We start from the raw sequence: 12,508 nt of genomic DNA, 5'->3' as shown, positions 1-12,508 counted from the left end.
CTCCAAAAGTGCTGGGAGGGAGAGGGTGTGCGGGTACGTCTACACTACAGCGCTAGTTCGAACTAACTTAGTTCGAATTAGTTAATTCGAACTAAGCTAGTTCGAACTAGCGCATCTAGAACTAAAAACTAGTTCGAACTAGCGTTTTGCTAGTTCGAACTAGCGCGTCCACACTGATTGGACGCAGGGGGGCATTTAAGGGCAGCTGAAACCGGTTCTGGCAGGGCATCAGGTCAGCAGTTGCTTTGTGTGGCTGCTGTCTGAGGCTATCTGAGGCTCGTGCTTAAAGGGACCCCCCCCGGACAGCCGGTTCTCAGCTTTTCCTGCTTGCTTGCCAACCTCGCCGAGGGACAGCAAAGCGTCGGTCTCTGTGCCCGTCTGTGTCGGTGCTTCCCTTCGGGGGGGACCGCCGCAGGTGGCAACATGGAGCCACGGCTCGCCCTGCACCTTCTGGTGCACGTTCTGGACTTGCTGCTGCAAGCCTGCCAGCAATGGCTCGAGGCTGCCTGGCACCACCTGGGGAACGTCAGCCCCCTGCCTCTCCGCCTGGCCGCCCTGGGGGCCGTGGAGGAGCCGCGGCGGCGCCCCGGCACCGGTGTGCCCCGCCGCATCTGGCGTCTGGACACCAGCAGCGACTGGTGGGACCGCATCGTCCTGGAGCGCTGGGACGACCGACAGTGGACCCAGAACTTTAGGATGAGGAGGGACACCTTCCTGGAGCTCTGCGAGTGGCTCGCCCCTGCCCTGCAAAGAAGGGACACTCGCATGAGGCCCGCCATCCCCCTCCAGAAGCGGGTGGCCATCGCCCTCTGGAAGCTCTCCACGCCGGACAGCTACCGATCCGTCGGGAACCAGTTCGGCGTGGGGAGATCCACTGTCGGAGCAGTGCTCATGCAGGTACGGCGCTCGTCGGCCACCGAGCCGGGGGGGAGGGGGGCTGCGAGGAGGGGATGGGCCGCCCCAGGGACAAAGGGGGGGGCGGGAGGAGGCGAAAGCGCCCCGCACCGGAGGGGTCGGGCTGTCCCGGCCGTACTACACGCCGCCAGGGGGGTTGCTTCCGGGAGTGGGGCGCGGGGCACTGCCAGGGCACGCACGCTCCCAGCCACCCGGGCGCCCCACTGATTGACGCTTTGCTGTGTCTCTCTCCGCAGGTGGTCAAGGCCATCAACCGGGTGCTGCTCCGCAGGGTGGTCCGCCTCGCCGACCCGGATGCCGTCATCCGGGGATTCGGCGCCCTCGGCTTCCCCAACTGCGGGGGGGCCATCGACGGGACGCACATCCCCATCCGTGCCCCGGAACACCAGGCGTCCCGGTACGTGAACCGCAAGGGGTACTTCTCCGTCATCCTGCAGGCCGTATGTGACCACCGGGGACAGTTGACGGACATAAATGTGGGCTGGTCCGGCAAAGCACACGACGCCCGGGTGTACCGGAACTCCTCCGTGTGCCAGCGGCTGCAGGACGGGACCTTCTTCCCCGACCGCCACATCAGGGTCGGGGACGTGGACATGCCCGTCTGCCTGGTGGGGGATGCCGCCTACCCACTGCAGCCCTGGCTCATGAAGCCCTACACGGGACACCTCAATCCCTCCCGCCAGGCCTTCAATAACAGGCTGAGCAGGGCCCGCATCGTGGTGGAGGGGGCCTTCGGGCGACTGAAAGCCCGCTTTCGATGCCTCCTCACCCGTCTGGACCTGGCCGAGCACAACATCCCTCCCGTGGTGGCGGCATGTTGTGTGCTCCACAATTTGTGTGAGCGGAAGGGGGAGGCTTTCTTGCCAGCCTGGATGGCTGAGGCTGACCGCATGGCTGGACACTACGGTCAGCCCCGCACCGCCGCCGTCCGGGAAGCCCAGCGGGGGGCCATCCGGATCCGGGAAGCCCTGCGGGAGAGCTTCCAGGTGGAGGAGGAGGAGGACTGACCTCTCCCTGCATGCCCCACCGGGGCCTTCTTCCACCCTACCCCCCCCTTCCCCTTTCCCCTCCCTACCTACTGTCAAATAAAGACACCTGTTTTTCCAACAAAAACGTCTGTTTATTTCACAGAACTGGGGTGGGGGAGGGAGGAATGAAGGTGGGAGAAGGGAGGGGGAAACCTGGGACGAGGGAGCTGGAAGGGGAGGGGAGGGAAGGGAGGAAGGGAAAGGAAAGCTCAGGGGTGGGAGTCTGGGTGCCTCTCCCGTCTCGCCACACTGCGGGTCCGGGGGCGTCGGTGGGGAATGGTTGTGGAGGGGGGGGCAGAGAGGACAGGGGGTGTGGAGGAAGCAGGAGCGGAAGCAGGAGGAGCAAGAGGGGGAGCAGGAGGAGCAAGAGGGGGAGCAGGAGGAGCAAGAGGGGGAGCAGGAGGAGCAAGAGGGGGAGCAGGAGGAGCAAGAGGGGGAGCAGGGGGAGGAGGAAATGGAAAGCGGTCTAGCAGGCTCTGGAGGTGGCCTCGCAGGGCACGGCCCTGCTCCTCCAGGGCCTCCAGACTCCTCTGGCGCAGCCTGAGGTCCTCCTGGACCCAGTGGTCCTGGAGACGGAGCTGTCGGTCCAGGAACCGGAGATGCCGCCTCTGGTAGTCCTCCTGGTTCCTGGCTGTCCTGCTTGCCCGGGCGCGGGCGGCTGCTGCAGGCGGTGTGGTGCGCCCTGCAGTCCCCGGTGCTGCAGCTGTGGTGCAAGAAGACCAGCGGTCAATTACCCCAGGGGCCCAGGTGTGTGAAACCCAGCTCCCCTCTGCAAGGCCAGGGCCCCTGCAGGATCCCCAGCTGCTGCTCCGTGGTGGGCAAGGCCCAGGCGCACGGTCCCGGGGCTCCCTCTCGCCCCAGCCCCCCGTACACATAAGGGGAACACGAGGGTACTCACAGGTGGACGCCTCCCCGGCCTCTGATGATGCAGGCGAGCGGCTCTGTGGGGTGCCTCGGGGGTCCCGGGTCCTGGGAAGGCTGGCAGCAGGCTCCTGGCTCTCAGAGCCCTCTTGCTCCTCCTCGGTGTCCAGGAGCGGTCCCTCTGCCCCGGGGTCAATCACGTCCCGGGGGGCAGGGACGGCATGAGCCCCCAGGAGGCGGTCCAGGGCATGGAAGTGGGGGCAGGCCTCCGGGTCAGCCCCTGGCAGGCAGGCCCGGGAGTAGGACTGCCGCAAGTCTTTAATCTTGCAGCGCACCTGCTCCCGGCTGCGCTGGTGGCCCCTGGCGGCCAGGCTGGCAGCCATGCGTCCATAGACGGCCGCATTCCGGTGGCTAGTGCGGAGATCGTGGACATTGGAGGCTTCCCCCCAAACCTCGATGAGGTCCACGATCTCCGCACTTGACCAGGCGGGCGCCCGCCTTTTGCGCCCCCGGGCAGGCTCCTGGGAGCCGCCAGGCTGGTCGTGGGGAGCAGTGGAGGGCTGGGAGCCCTCGGATGGCTGGCTCATTGTGTGGCAGGTGCAGGCTGTGCAGGCACGGGTGCTTGCAGCCTTGCAACTGGCACAAAGTGAGTAGCCAGCCCGTGGCCCTTTAAGGGCTCCGGGGCCGGGAGGGGGGCAATAGAGTTTCCCTGGTGTTGGCCAGAGTGGCCACCAGGGAAACCTGGGAAGCCTTAGCCTCCCACTAGTTCGAACTAAAGGGCTACACAGCCCTTAGTTCGAACTAGCTAGTTCGAACTAGGCGTTAGTCCTCGTAAAATGAGGTTTACCTAGTTCGAACTAAGCGCTCCGTTAGTTCGAATTAAGTTCGAACTAACGGAGCGCTAGTGTAGCGCATAGGAAAGTTAGTTCGAACTAACGTCCGTTAGTTCGAACTAACTTTCTAGTGTAGACATACCCTGGAAGAGGCTTAGGGGAAGGGTTTAGAGAAGGGATATGTGGGCTGCCCGCAGGTGGAACCCCAATGGGCCGCATGAAGCCTGCAGGTTGCCCGCCACTGGATTTCAGTCTTGCAGCCCACTGGTTTGTGATCAAGGTGCTGGGGTGATACAAATAATCAACAACAACAACAAGCTTTCATGAAACGACAGGAGGCTGAGTTGGGTCAGTGGGAAAGCAAATTACAAATATGGCTGCTCAATCCCCTCTTCCTTCCCCATTCCATTCCCACCTTCCCTCACTGAACCCCATTGCATGGGGACATGGGAGAAGTCACTGAGCAGCTTGGCTTCGTAACGCAAATAGGGTACAGACTCCCTATCAGTGCAGTGAGCCTGAAGGGGATCCACCAGAGCTTGAACACTCTGTGTCCATGGAGGAAGGGGCAAGATGTGACCCTTAATAGATACCTGTGACTTACCAGATGATTCATGGAATGAATGCGTCTTTTCAAAGTCTTCTGGCTCCTCATAGTTTTTTGGAAGAACCCAATATAATGGCAGAGTCAGGTTCCCATATAGTCAGGTTCCTATATAGTCCCATATATTTCTCTGTCAGAAATTGTGCTGCACACCAGTGACTCACTGAAGTGTTGTATTTTATTACAGTTTAATATGCTGGAAGTGAAAAATTCAAGCCATACATAGTATTGCAGTAATGTGATTACATAATTATATAAACTGTTAGATAATGTGATTAGCTTGAAATAATATGATTATCCAATATTTACCTACTTTTCTCTTTCAAAAGTATAATTTGAAAGAAATAAATCTGAGAGAGTGCATTAAATGGAGAATTTCTTCTTGCATTTCCTTTTCTTTCAGGCAACCAGTAACGAAAAACACATTTCGGCAGTACAGGGTACTAGGAAAAGGTGGTTTCGGGGAGGTGAGTAATTCTGAAAGCTTCTGTTAAAAATGTTTCTCATCTCACAGGCACTGCAGGTGAGGAGAAATGGTTTTCATAGGAAAGAGAACGGTTTTAACCACTTAGACAGTTTTCTGTTAGCATTTCATAAGATTATAACCCTCAAGGGTCACTTACAGAAATGACTCTCTTGTTTTGTCTATTACAGTAACTTTTGAACTGCGCTCACACAGGGATTATCTGTATCACAGTAGCAATTAGATGCTTCTGCTTAGATCAGGGCATGGTCTAAATGCACAGTATGACTCAGAGTCCTGCCCTGAAGCGTGTGTAATCTAAGGGCCCATACACAGCAAAAAAACAAAAAAACCCAAAACTGTAGTAGCAAGTCTCTGAGCTCAGGTCAACTGACTAGGGAACTAAAAATAGTTGTGCTCAAGTCAAGCTGCATTCAGAAACCCAGCAACAGTCTCCTGTATGTGCACCCTGCTTTTTTTAGCCTAGCAGCGTGAGCCCGAGTCATTGACTACCCCGGCTTAGAGGTTTGCTGCCATGTTCATTTTTCTACTGTGTAGACATATCCTAAGTAGATGAGGCAAAGGGTGGGAAGGCATAGAAAGGTGAAGTCATTCCACTGAACGTATACAGCACAGCTGTTTCAGAACTAGGGTGGGAACTCCTGTCTATGGGTGACCAGGCCTCTACACAGTAAGCCATGCTGCCTCTCACGCTATTAGCAAGCACTTAAAAAAGCCTGCACACAAACCGGATAATGAGGTACTAAGCTTTATAGATAAAGGGTATTTTCTTTTCAGTTACCCAAGTCATTATTTTTCCCCTTCTTCATTTTTAGGTCTGTGCTTGCCAAGTCCGAGCGACGGGGAAAATGTACGCCTGCAAAAGATTAGAGAAGAAGAGAATAAAAAAGAGGAAAGGCGAATCCATGGCACTAAATGAGAAGCAGATTTTAGAAAAAGTCAATAGTCAATTTGTAGTGAGTATTGAACTCCTGTTTATGGGCCCAGTCATGTAGTCAGTCTCTGCATAATTCCCGTGGGGTTCTGTGCTCTCTCGGGCTCCATGGTACATGGAGTAGCAGTTAAAACTGGCCCATTTTATGATGCCTGCTCAGTTTACCTGAACACTTCTGTTTTCCATTCAACTGACTCTAGCTTTAGCTTGCAATATATGAGAAGTGCATCAAATTTGGTGGCTGCTTAGGGAATTTAAAATGTGTACTGTTCGAAGCCTCCAGTTTTATTTGGGTTGTATCAGGCTGAACTATTTTTATCCCCTGTGATTCCCTGATTTGTAAGTACCTGAGTGAGAGAAGGTCTTGGGTGAGAGTGAGCTGCCTGAGGTTCACCCAGCTAAGACAAAGAGATGTTGGTTGGCTAGTAGAAAGTATCTAGTCAATATGGTGGGCCTGCCCCGCGGCTTAGAGGATTTTGGAGCAAGTGGGAGCAAGTCTCCCAGCACTGGTCAACAACTCAGGCCAGCAGGGCTTTCAGTAGTGGTCTAAAAATAGCTGTATAGATAGATGATGCTTTGAAGTTGCGAAGCTGGGATGCTTAGTGCCACTCGGTCAAAAAAGCTGCGTAGACATACTCTTAGGGGCTTGCCTGACCTGTGTCAGCGCTGTCAGCCATTTAGAGCAGAGGAGTCATTCTTAAAAACTGGTCAGTATTGCCTTAAATACATAGATATGGTTACCTCAATGTTTCAGGATCTTCTTTGTTTACTCTAGAAAATACCATGAATACAGCAAATACAGAGCTAATGATTAAAATCTTCATAGCCAATGACGTCTATTTATCTAAGTATTATTAAAGATGGCAAGCATTTAAGCATAACCACTATATTTCTAGATTCCTGGATGCTCCTGGAATACCAGGTAGTATTATCGGCCGGAAGTGCCTTGTTTTACCTACATTGAGGCCAGGGCTACACTAGACCCGGCAGCTCAGCTTAAGATGCGCAACTCCAGGGATATAGAATACATAGCGCGAGTGCCCTCTGAGTTTGATTGAGCAGGTATTAACTAGACTCACTAAATAGAACTCCAGAAGATCGATCACGGCAACAGTGATATTGCATAGAATGAAGACACAGTCTTAGTGTAGCCGCTATCATTGGTTAGTCCATGACACTGCTTTTGTGACCTTGAGGTTGACTACTGCAGTGCTCTCCATTTGGGTTTCCCTTGAAGGCCTTGCAGAAGCAATAGGCTTTTCAGAATGTGGCAAATCCCTTGCTTACTGTGATTGGTCACAGGGAGCATTTTTCATGAGTCACTGTTGTGAAGACTTTCCCTGGTGTCTATTGGCTTATTGGTGCAATGACCTATAAAGCCCTATGTTGCATAGGTCCAAGTTACCTGAGAATCTGCCTCTGTCCCCATTGTAAGAGATCTTGTCAATTGATAAACTCCTGCTGATATCTCCTAGATGGAAGTTGGTGTCTGGTTATTTCCAGCAGAGAGCCCTCGTTTCTGGAATTTGTATTCCCTGCTTGGATTGTTTCAAAACTCTACTCAAATACACTGTTGGCTAAACCCTATCAGGTTGCCTGTGTGAAGCTGCAAATTTTGAGATGCTCTTTGTACATAAATTGTGCAATTACTGTACCTTTGGCAGCAACAAATGCCCTGAAGGGCCTTCGCTTCTGGTGGATAGTGTTTGCCTCAGAGGGTTTCTGTGACCCTCCACACAGCCTCTTTTTTTCTAGAGGTAACGGTCACAACCTACTGAGCCATGCGCATTATAAGCTAGTCCACAGTTTGGAGTGAAAACCCCTCCGTAGTTCTGATCGCCCCTGTTGGGGGAAGACTCAGTAGTGGTGTGGGGAGGGTTGGGGGAAACCTGGACTCACCCACTACTCCAGGTTCCTGGTCGGGGACGTAAGGCAGCAGCAACAGACTACTCCTGGTCTGGCAGCTTCTTTCCTGAGCCACTTCCCTGAAACAGTCCTTCCCAGTACCTTTCCTGCTCCTCCATGGCACTCTGACTTGTTCATAGCCTCATCTCACATCCAGTGTGTCTTCTCTCTCTTAGATCTTGGGCTCTTCTCTGCAGGGAGACATTATAAGCAAGCCTTAATAGGTGCAGGTGCTTTGAACAGCCTGCTGCTTCTGGCAAGTTCAGTCAGATGCCTGACTGATTATGCTGCACTAGGCTTGGCCCTGTTTAATCAGGGAAGAGGAAACTTTTCCCCCAAAGCCCAGAATACCTCCCCTCCGTTAGAGTATGGCAACCAGCTGGTATGGGTCTGTCACAATATAGAAATCCAAATTAGATCAAAGTGTGATACCTACAGCTGACTCGGTATTTGGATTTTATGTTCAACTCTCAACAATAGGAAACTTCAGTTGCAAATTGTAGAGATGACTTCTTAAAACTGCACCCCACTTATCTGGAAAGACATGCTTGGAATTCATGCAACTTATCCAGCTTTTTAAGGATACTGTGCCACTAAACACTAAATGTAGAGTCTTCAGATAAGTGTAGGCAGGATTCAGTACATCAGTCCATAAAATTCTAATTGCTGGGGAAGGGGTTATGTGGTTTTGTAAAATAAGCCTGAGTTTGCAAGAAGGCTCATATCTTCTACTCGCTTTGCTTTGTTTATAGCACACTGTAGTCAAATTTTGTCATTTTTAATGTACAAAAGTTAGCAATGACTTCAACATGCCTGATGAGAGACCTGTGAATGCTATTTTACAAATATCTTTCTAGGTTAACTTAGCCTATGCCTATGAAACAAAGGATGCACTGTGTTTAGTTTTGACCATAATGAATGGGGGTGACTTGAAGTTCCATATCTACAACATGGGAAACCCAGGCTTTGAAGAGGAGAGAGCTCTGTTTTATGCAGCAGAGATTCTTTGCGGCTTGGAAGACCTGCATAGAGAAAACACTGTGTACAGGTAAGTTTTCTGTGCTGTCTTGGGCTATTCATCAGTGGAAGCTTGGATTGTAGTATCTATTTCAGTGCAATACGTCCTAGATGTCAATGCACTAGCTCAGATTTCTCAGAGCTTTGATGGAATACAGTAAAACTCAGTAATTGTACAAGGAAGCAACTGGACCGACAGCCGTTACGGGCCACTGGGGCAAGATATGGGACAGGGCCTAGCTCCATGCTTTGGAAGGGGCAGGCCCAAGGCAGAAGGGGCAGGGCCAAGAATGAAGAGGTGGGCCAAGGGCAGTCAGCTCCTAGCACCGTCCAGACTGGGGCACACCTCCCTCTCCCCAAGCCCTCCGAGCTGCATAGACTGGTGGAGCAGTGCTCCTCAGCAGTTCAAAGGGTCTTGGGGCTCTGACTGCCACGGCTTCTGCAGTAGCAGTGGTGGCAGCTGGGAGTTCCTAGCCTCAGGGCAATTGCTCCCTTCCTCCCCTCCACCTCCCCCCCCCCCCATCAGTGAGCCTGCAAGGAAGCAGTAGTTTTAGTTTTAGTGAACATATTCTATCTAGATGATAGAGAACTTTCTACACAGACATATGTACAGCTCCCCAAACCCTGTCTCCACTTGCATGTATAAAATGCTGACAGATTCTTATGGGGTTATTTCTCCTAAGCTGTTTCTTAGTATTAACCAGAGATCATTTTGGGACATGAAACTTCCATTTTTGTTTTTTAGCTTGTAGCAGTGACTGTAGTGTGCTAGGTACTTCTGAAAGATAATCCCCGGCTCCAAAGAAGGGTACAGTTTAATAATACAAAGGCAAAGGATGATGGAAAAGGATATAACAGACAAGCAAAGTGATCAGTGATTATGAACACATGGTTGGTTAATGACATGGTTCATTTTTCTTGACATTTTTTAAGTTAACACATACATGTGGCTGCGTCTAGACTGGCAAGTTTTTCCGCAATAGCAGTTGCTTTTGCGGAAAAACTTGCTAGCTGTCTACACTGGCCGCTTGAATTTCCGCAAGAACACTGATGATCTAATGTAAGATTGTCAGTGTTCTTGCGCAAATACTATGATGCTCCCGCTCAGGGATAAGCCCTTTTGTGCAAATGCTTTTGCGCAAGAGGGCCAGTGTAGACAGGTAAAAACTGTTTTGCGCAAAATAGCCCCGATGACGAAAATGGTGATCGGGGCTTTCTTGTGCAAAACCGCGTCTAGATTGGCACGGACGCTTTTCCGCAAAAAGTGCTTTTGCGCAAAAGTGTCCATGCTAATCTAGATACTCTTTTCCACAAATGCTTTTAATGGAAAAACTTTTCCGTTAAAAGCATTTGTGGAAAATCATGCCAGTCTAGACGCAGCCTGAGTGTATGAATGATGGTATAACTCAGGAGTAACTACTAAAGTCAAAGCAAGTTGTGAATGGGGGGGGGGGAATTACCCATCTTCCTTCTATCAAAGTAATCAAATATTCTTTTTTCTTAAGAACAGAGAGATTTAAGCCTGGTTTGAGATGAGAAGCAGGCTATGTATTTTCGTTCCCTCACACACACTTCAGAAACATGACAGGTGTGCTCATGATCTGCCTCTATGTGAGATAATTATGGACCATATTCCCTCCCATCCAGCCCCCCCTTTTCAGCCCCTACGAAATGACAATAGTAGGCATTCTCCATGGGTTTCTCATTCACTTGTTCTTTCGTTCTTTCTTTCCCTCCAGCAGCAACATAGTTGTTGGAAATGGATAGGTCAGTCAACAGGGAGACCTATAAGCAGGGAAAAGGAAAGATAATGACATTAGAAGGCACGTGGTTCTCCAGTAGGGGGGAGAGTATTCCTCTTCTTTCTAGTAGGGTGAATAAAACAATAGGGTTTCTGAAAGAAAGGCCACTGATCTGAGCTTCAGAGAAGTTATGCAAATGAGTCTTTCTATCCACCATGTCATACCATTGCTCTGAGTGTGCAGCTTCAGGCTGAATGGAAACTGTATGTACAGCTGACAGGTGAACAAGATCCCAAGCCTAACAAACTCAACATATGGCTCTTAAGGTTCTTGATGGGGGTTAAAAACTCCTTTATGGCACATAGGGTATTTGAACTCTGTACTTCCCTATTGCACGAGGACACCATGTACAGGTTGAACCTCTCTAGTCCAGAATTCTCTGGACTGGAAACATCCGTTGTCCAGAATGATTTTGATTAGCAGGATGTCCTCTTTTCATGGGTGTGGCTAAGTTTCCTGTGGTCCTATAAAGTTTGTTTACAGCCACCAGTCCTGGCTCTCAGTGTTCTGTGCTGTTACTTAGCTCTAATTTACCCCTAAATGTCTCCTAAGAGCCCGGCAAGCTGTGGAAGTATTGGTAATGCTGCTCGGCAATAGTGACCTCCCATGGTACAGAAAATTCTTTAGTTCAGAGCCAGTCAGGTTCCGAGGGTTCTGGACTAGAGAGGTTCAACCTGTACATATAGTTTTGCAGGAGAGCTCAGGGATTTCTTGCTGAATCAACAGGTTGGACGCAGAATCAGTGTTCATAGCTGCTGCCCCATGGATGCCAGCAAATTATTTGTTTTCAATGGTGCTCTAATAGCATTTAAAATAATATGTGATGTTTGTTTGCCTGAGCCTGACTAGTGAATTCATCCTTACGGCCATTTTATACTGTAGAGGCCCTGTATATTGATAAGACACCATCCAAGGGGCATTACTCAGAGGACTATCACGTGTTTTGAAATGAGACCATAGCTTAAATCATTCATGTGGCTGTATGTACCATCCAGTGTCTAGTTCTGTCTTTAGTGAGAGGCATAGGTCAATAGGACTGGAGTATTTATTGCAGTTTTACACTGGCTGGGGCTGTGATCGTGTTAGGGAGAATTTGGGAGTGGAGCCCTCCTAGAGGAGGGATAGTGATGGGTGACATTACATCCCTGCACATGACACTTCTCCAGCGCAATTTTAGAAGCTTCAGTCATGGCCCATCATTTGAAATTCTATTCAGTGCTGAGGGTCTTACGAAAGGCAAGGTCAGGAAAACATAGTAACCAAAATGCCACAGCTTCAGCTGAGTGAATAATTCAGAACGAGCCACTTTTTCATCAAATTTCACTTTTTACACCATTTGCAGGTAATTCACAAAAATTCCAAAAGGTATCCGTTTTTAATAGCTCTGAACCCAATATCTCTGGGAGTCACATTAGTACTATTGGTTTTACTACTTGATTGGATGACTTACATAATAAACCATGGAATATTTGGACTATTACTGTCAAATATACAATTCAGAGTTGTTGCTTCCTGTTGCTAGTCAGACATGTTAGCTTAAATTTCACTTTTCAACCATATTGGTCCTAGTAGAGCTCAGTTGTTCAAATGTTCGTGGAAAGCAAGCATGCTGTGAACCTCGCTGAATTATTCATAATGTAATATATATTTGAAAGCATTTGTGCACCTGTCTGTCTCTGTGTCTGTCCATCCGTCTGTGAGTCCATTTGCTCAAGAACTTCTCCTAAGCGGAGCCAGAGCCACAAAATTTGGTATGCAGCTTCCTTTTATCATAACATAAAGCAAGGTCAGGCCCTGAAGAGAAACCAGGGCAGGCTGCACAGTCCTCCCCCGCTATGGGCTGGCCCTGGGCAGAAGCCAGAAAGTAGGCTACATGGCCCACTTAAGACCAGCCCTGGGGAACAGCTGCTGGCCATCCACTCCCCCTGCCCTGAGCCCTCCATCTCCTGCCCTGAGCCCTCCTCACTTCTCAATTCCTTGCCCCAACTCCTGCACCCCTGCTCTGACTACTGCACCCGCACCTCACCCCCTGCCCTGAACCCCTCCTCACCTCCTAACCCCAACTCCTGCAACCCCCCCACCCTAGCCTCCTGAGCCCTCCACATCCCCAAGCCTCTGCTCTGAG

General features: G+C 50.6%; 2 protein-coding genes and 2 long non-coding RNA genes across 6 annotated transcripts in view; 1 reads left to right on the top strand and 3 right to left on the bottom strand.

Annotated features, from left to right (window-relative positions):
* The window catches only part of GRK5 (G protein-coupled receptor kinase 5), a 264,271-nt gene that overhangs the window by 213,856 nt on the left and 37,907 nt on the right, over positions 1 to 12,508 (top strand). For all 3 annotated transcript variants that reach the window (XM_075935366.1, XM_075935365.1, XM_075935364.1), the window contains exons 7-9: positions 4,645 to 4,708; positions 5,541 to 5,681; positions 8,422 to 8,612. In XM_075935366.1, the coding sequence (XP_075791481.1) occupies positions 4,645 to 4,708; positions 5,541 to 5,681; positions 8,422 to 8,612 (396 nt within the window). The remainder of the gene's footprint in view (positions 1 to 4,644; positions 4,709 to 5,540; positions 5,682 to 8,421; positions 8,613 to 12,508) is intronic.
* Positions 2,036 to 3,568, bottom strand: LOC142830446 (uncharacterized). Its single transcript, XM_075935367.1, has 2 exons — positions 2,842 to 3,568; positions 2,036 to 2,646 (listed from the first exon to the last, which is right to left on the bottom strand). The coding sequence occupies exons 1-2, from the start codon at positions 3,389 to 3,391 to the stop codon at positions 2,153 to 2,155; spliced, it is 1,044 nt and encodes a 347-aa protein (XP_075791482.1). The 5' UTR covers positions 3,392 to 3,568; the 3' UTR covers positions 2,036 to 2,152.
* LOC142830447 (uncharacterized) lies at positions 4,443 to 11,254 on the bottom strand. Its single transcript, XR_012905686.1, has 3 exons — positions 10,292 to 11,254; positions 7,559 to 7,755; positions 4,443 to 5,581 (listed from the first exon to the last, which is right to left on the bottom strand). It is a non-coding gene; the product is annotated as an uncharacterized LOC142830447 (long non-coding RNA).
* The window catches only part of LOC142830448 (uncharacterized), a 43,048-nt gene continuing 41,815 nt past the window's right edge, over positions 11,276 to 12,508 (bottom strand). The window contains exon 3 of the long non-coding RNA XR_012905687.1: positions 11,276 to 12,146. This is a non-coding gene — a long non-coding RNA (uncharacterized LOC142830448). The remainder of the gene's footprint in view (positions 12,147 to 12,508) is intronic.

This window comes from Pelodiscus sinensis, chromosome 8 (assembly GCF_049634645.1).
Source record: "Pelodiscus sinensis isolate JC-2024 chromosome 8, ASM4963464v1, whole genome shotgun sequence".
NCBI classification, from domain to species: domain Eukaryota; kingdom Metazoa; phylum Chordata; order Testudines; family Trionychidae; genus Pelodiscus; species Pelodiscus sinensis.
The sequence above is the reverse complement of the archived record's forward strand: the minus strand, read 5'-3'. Positions and strand labels throughout refer to the sequence as shown.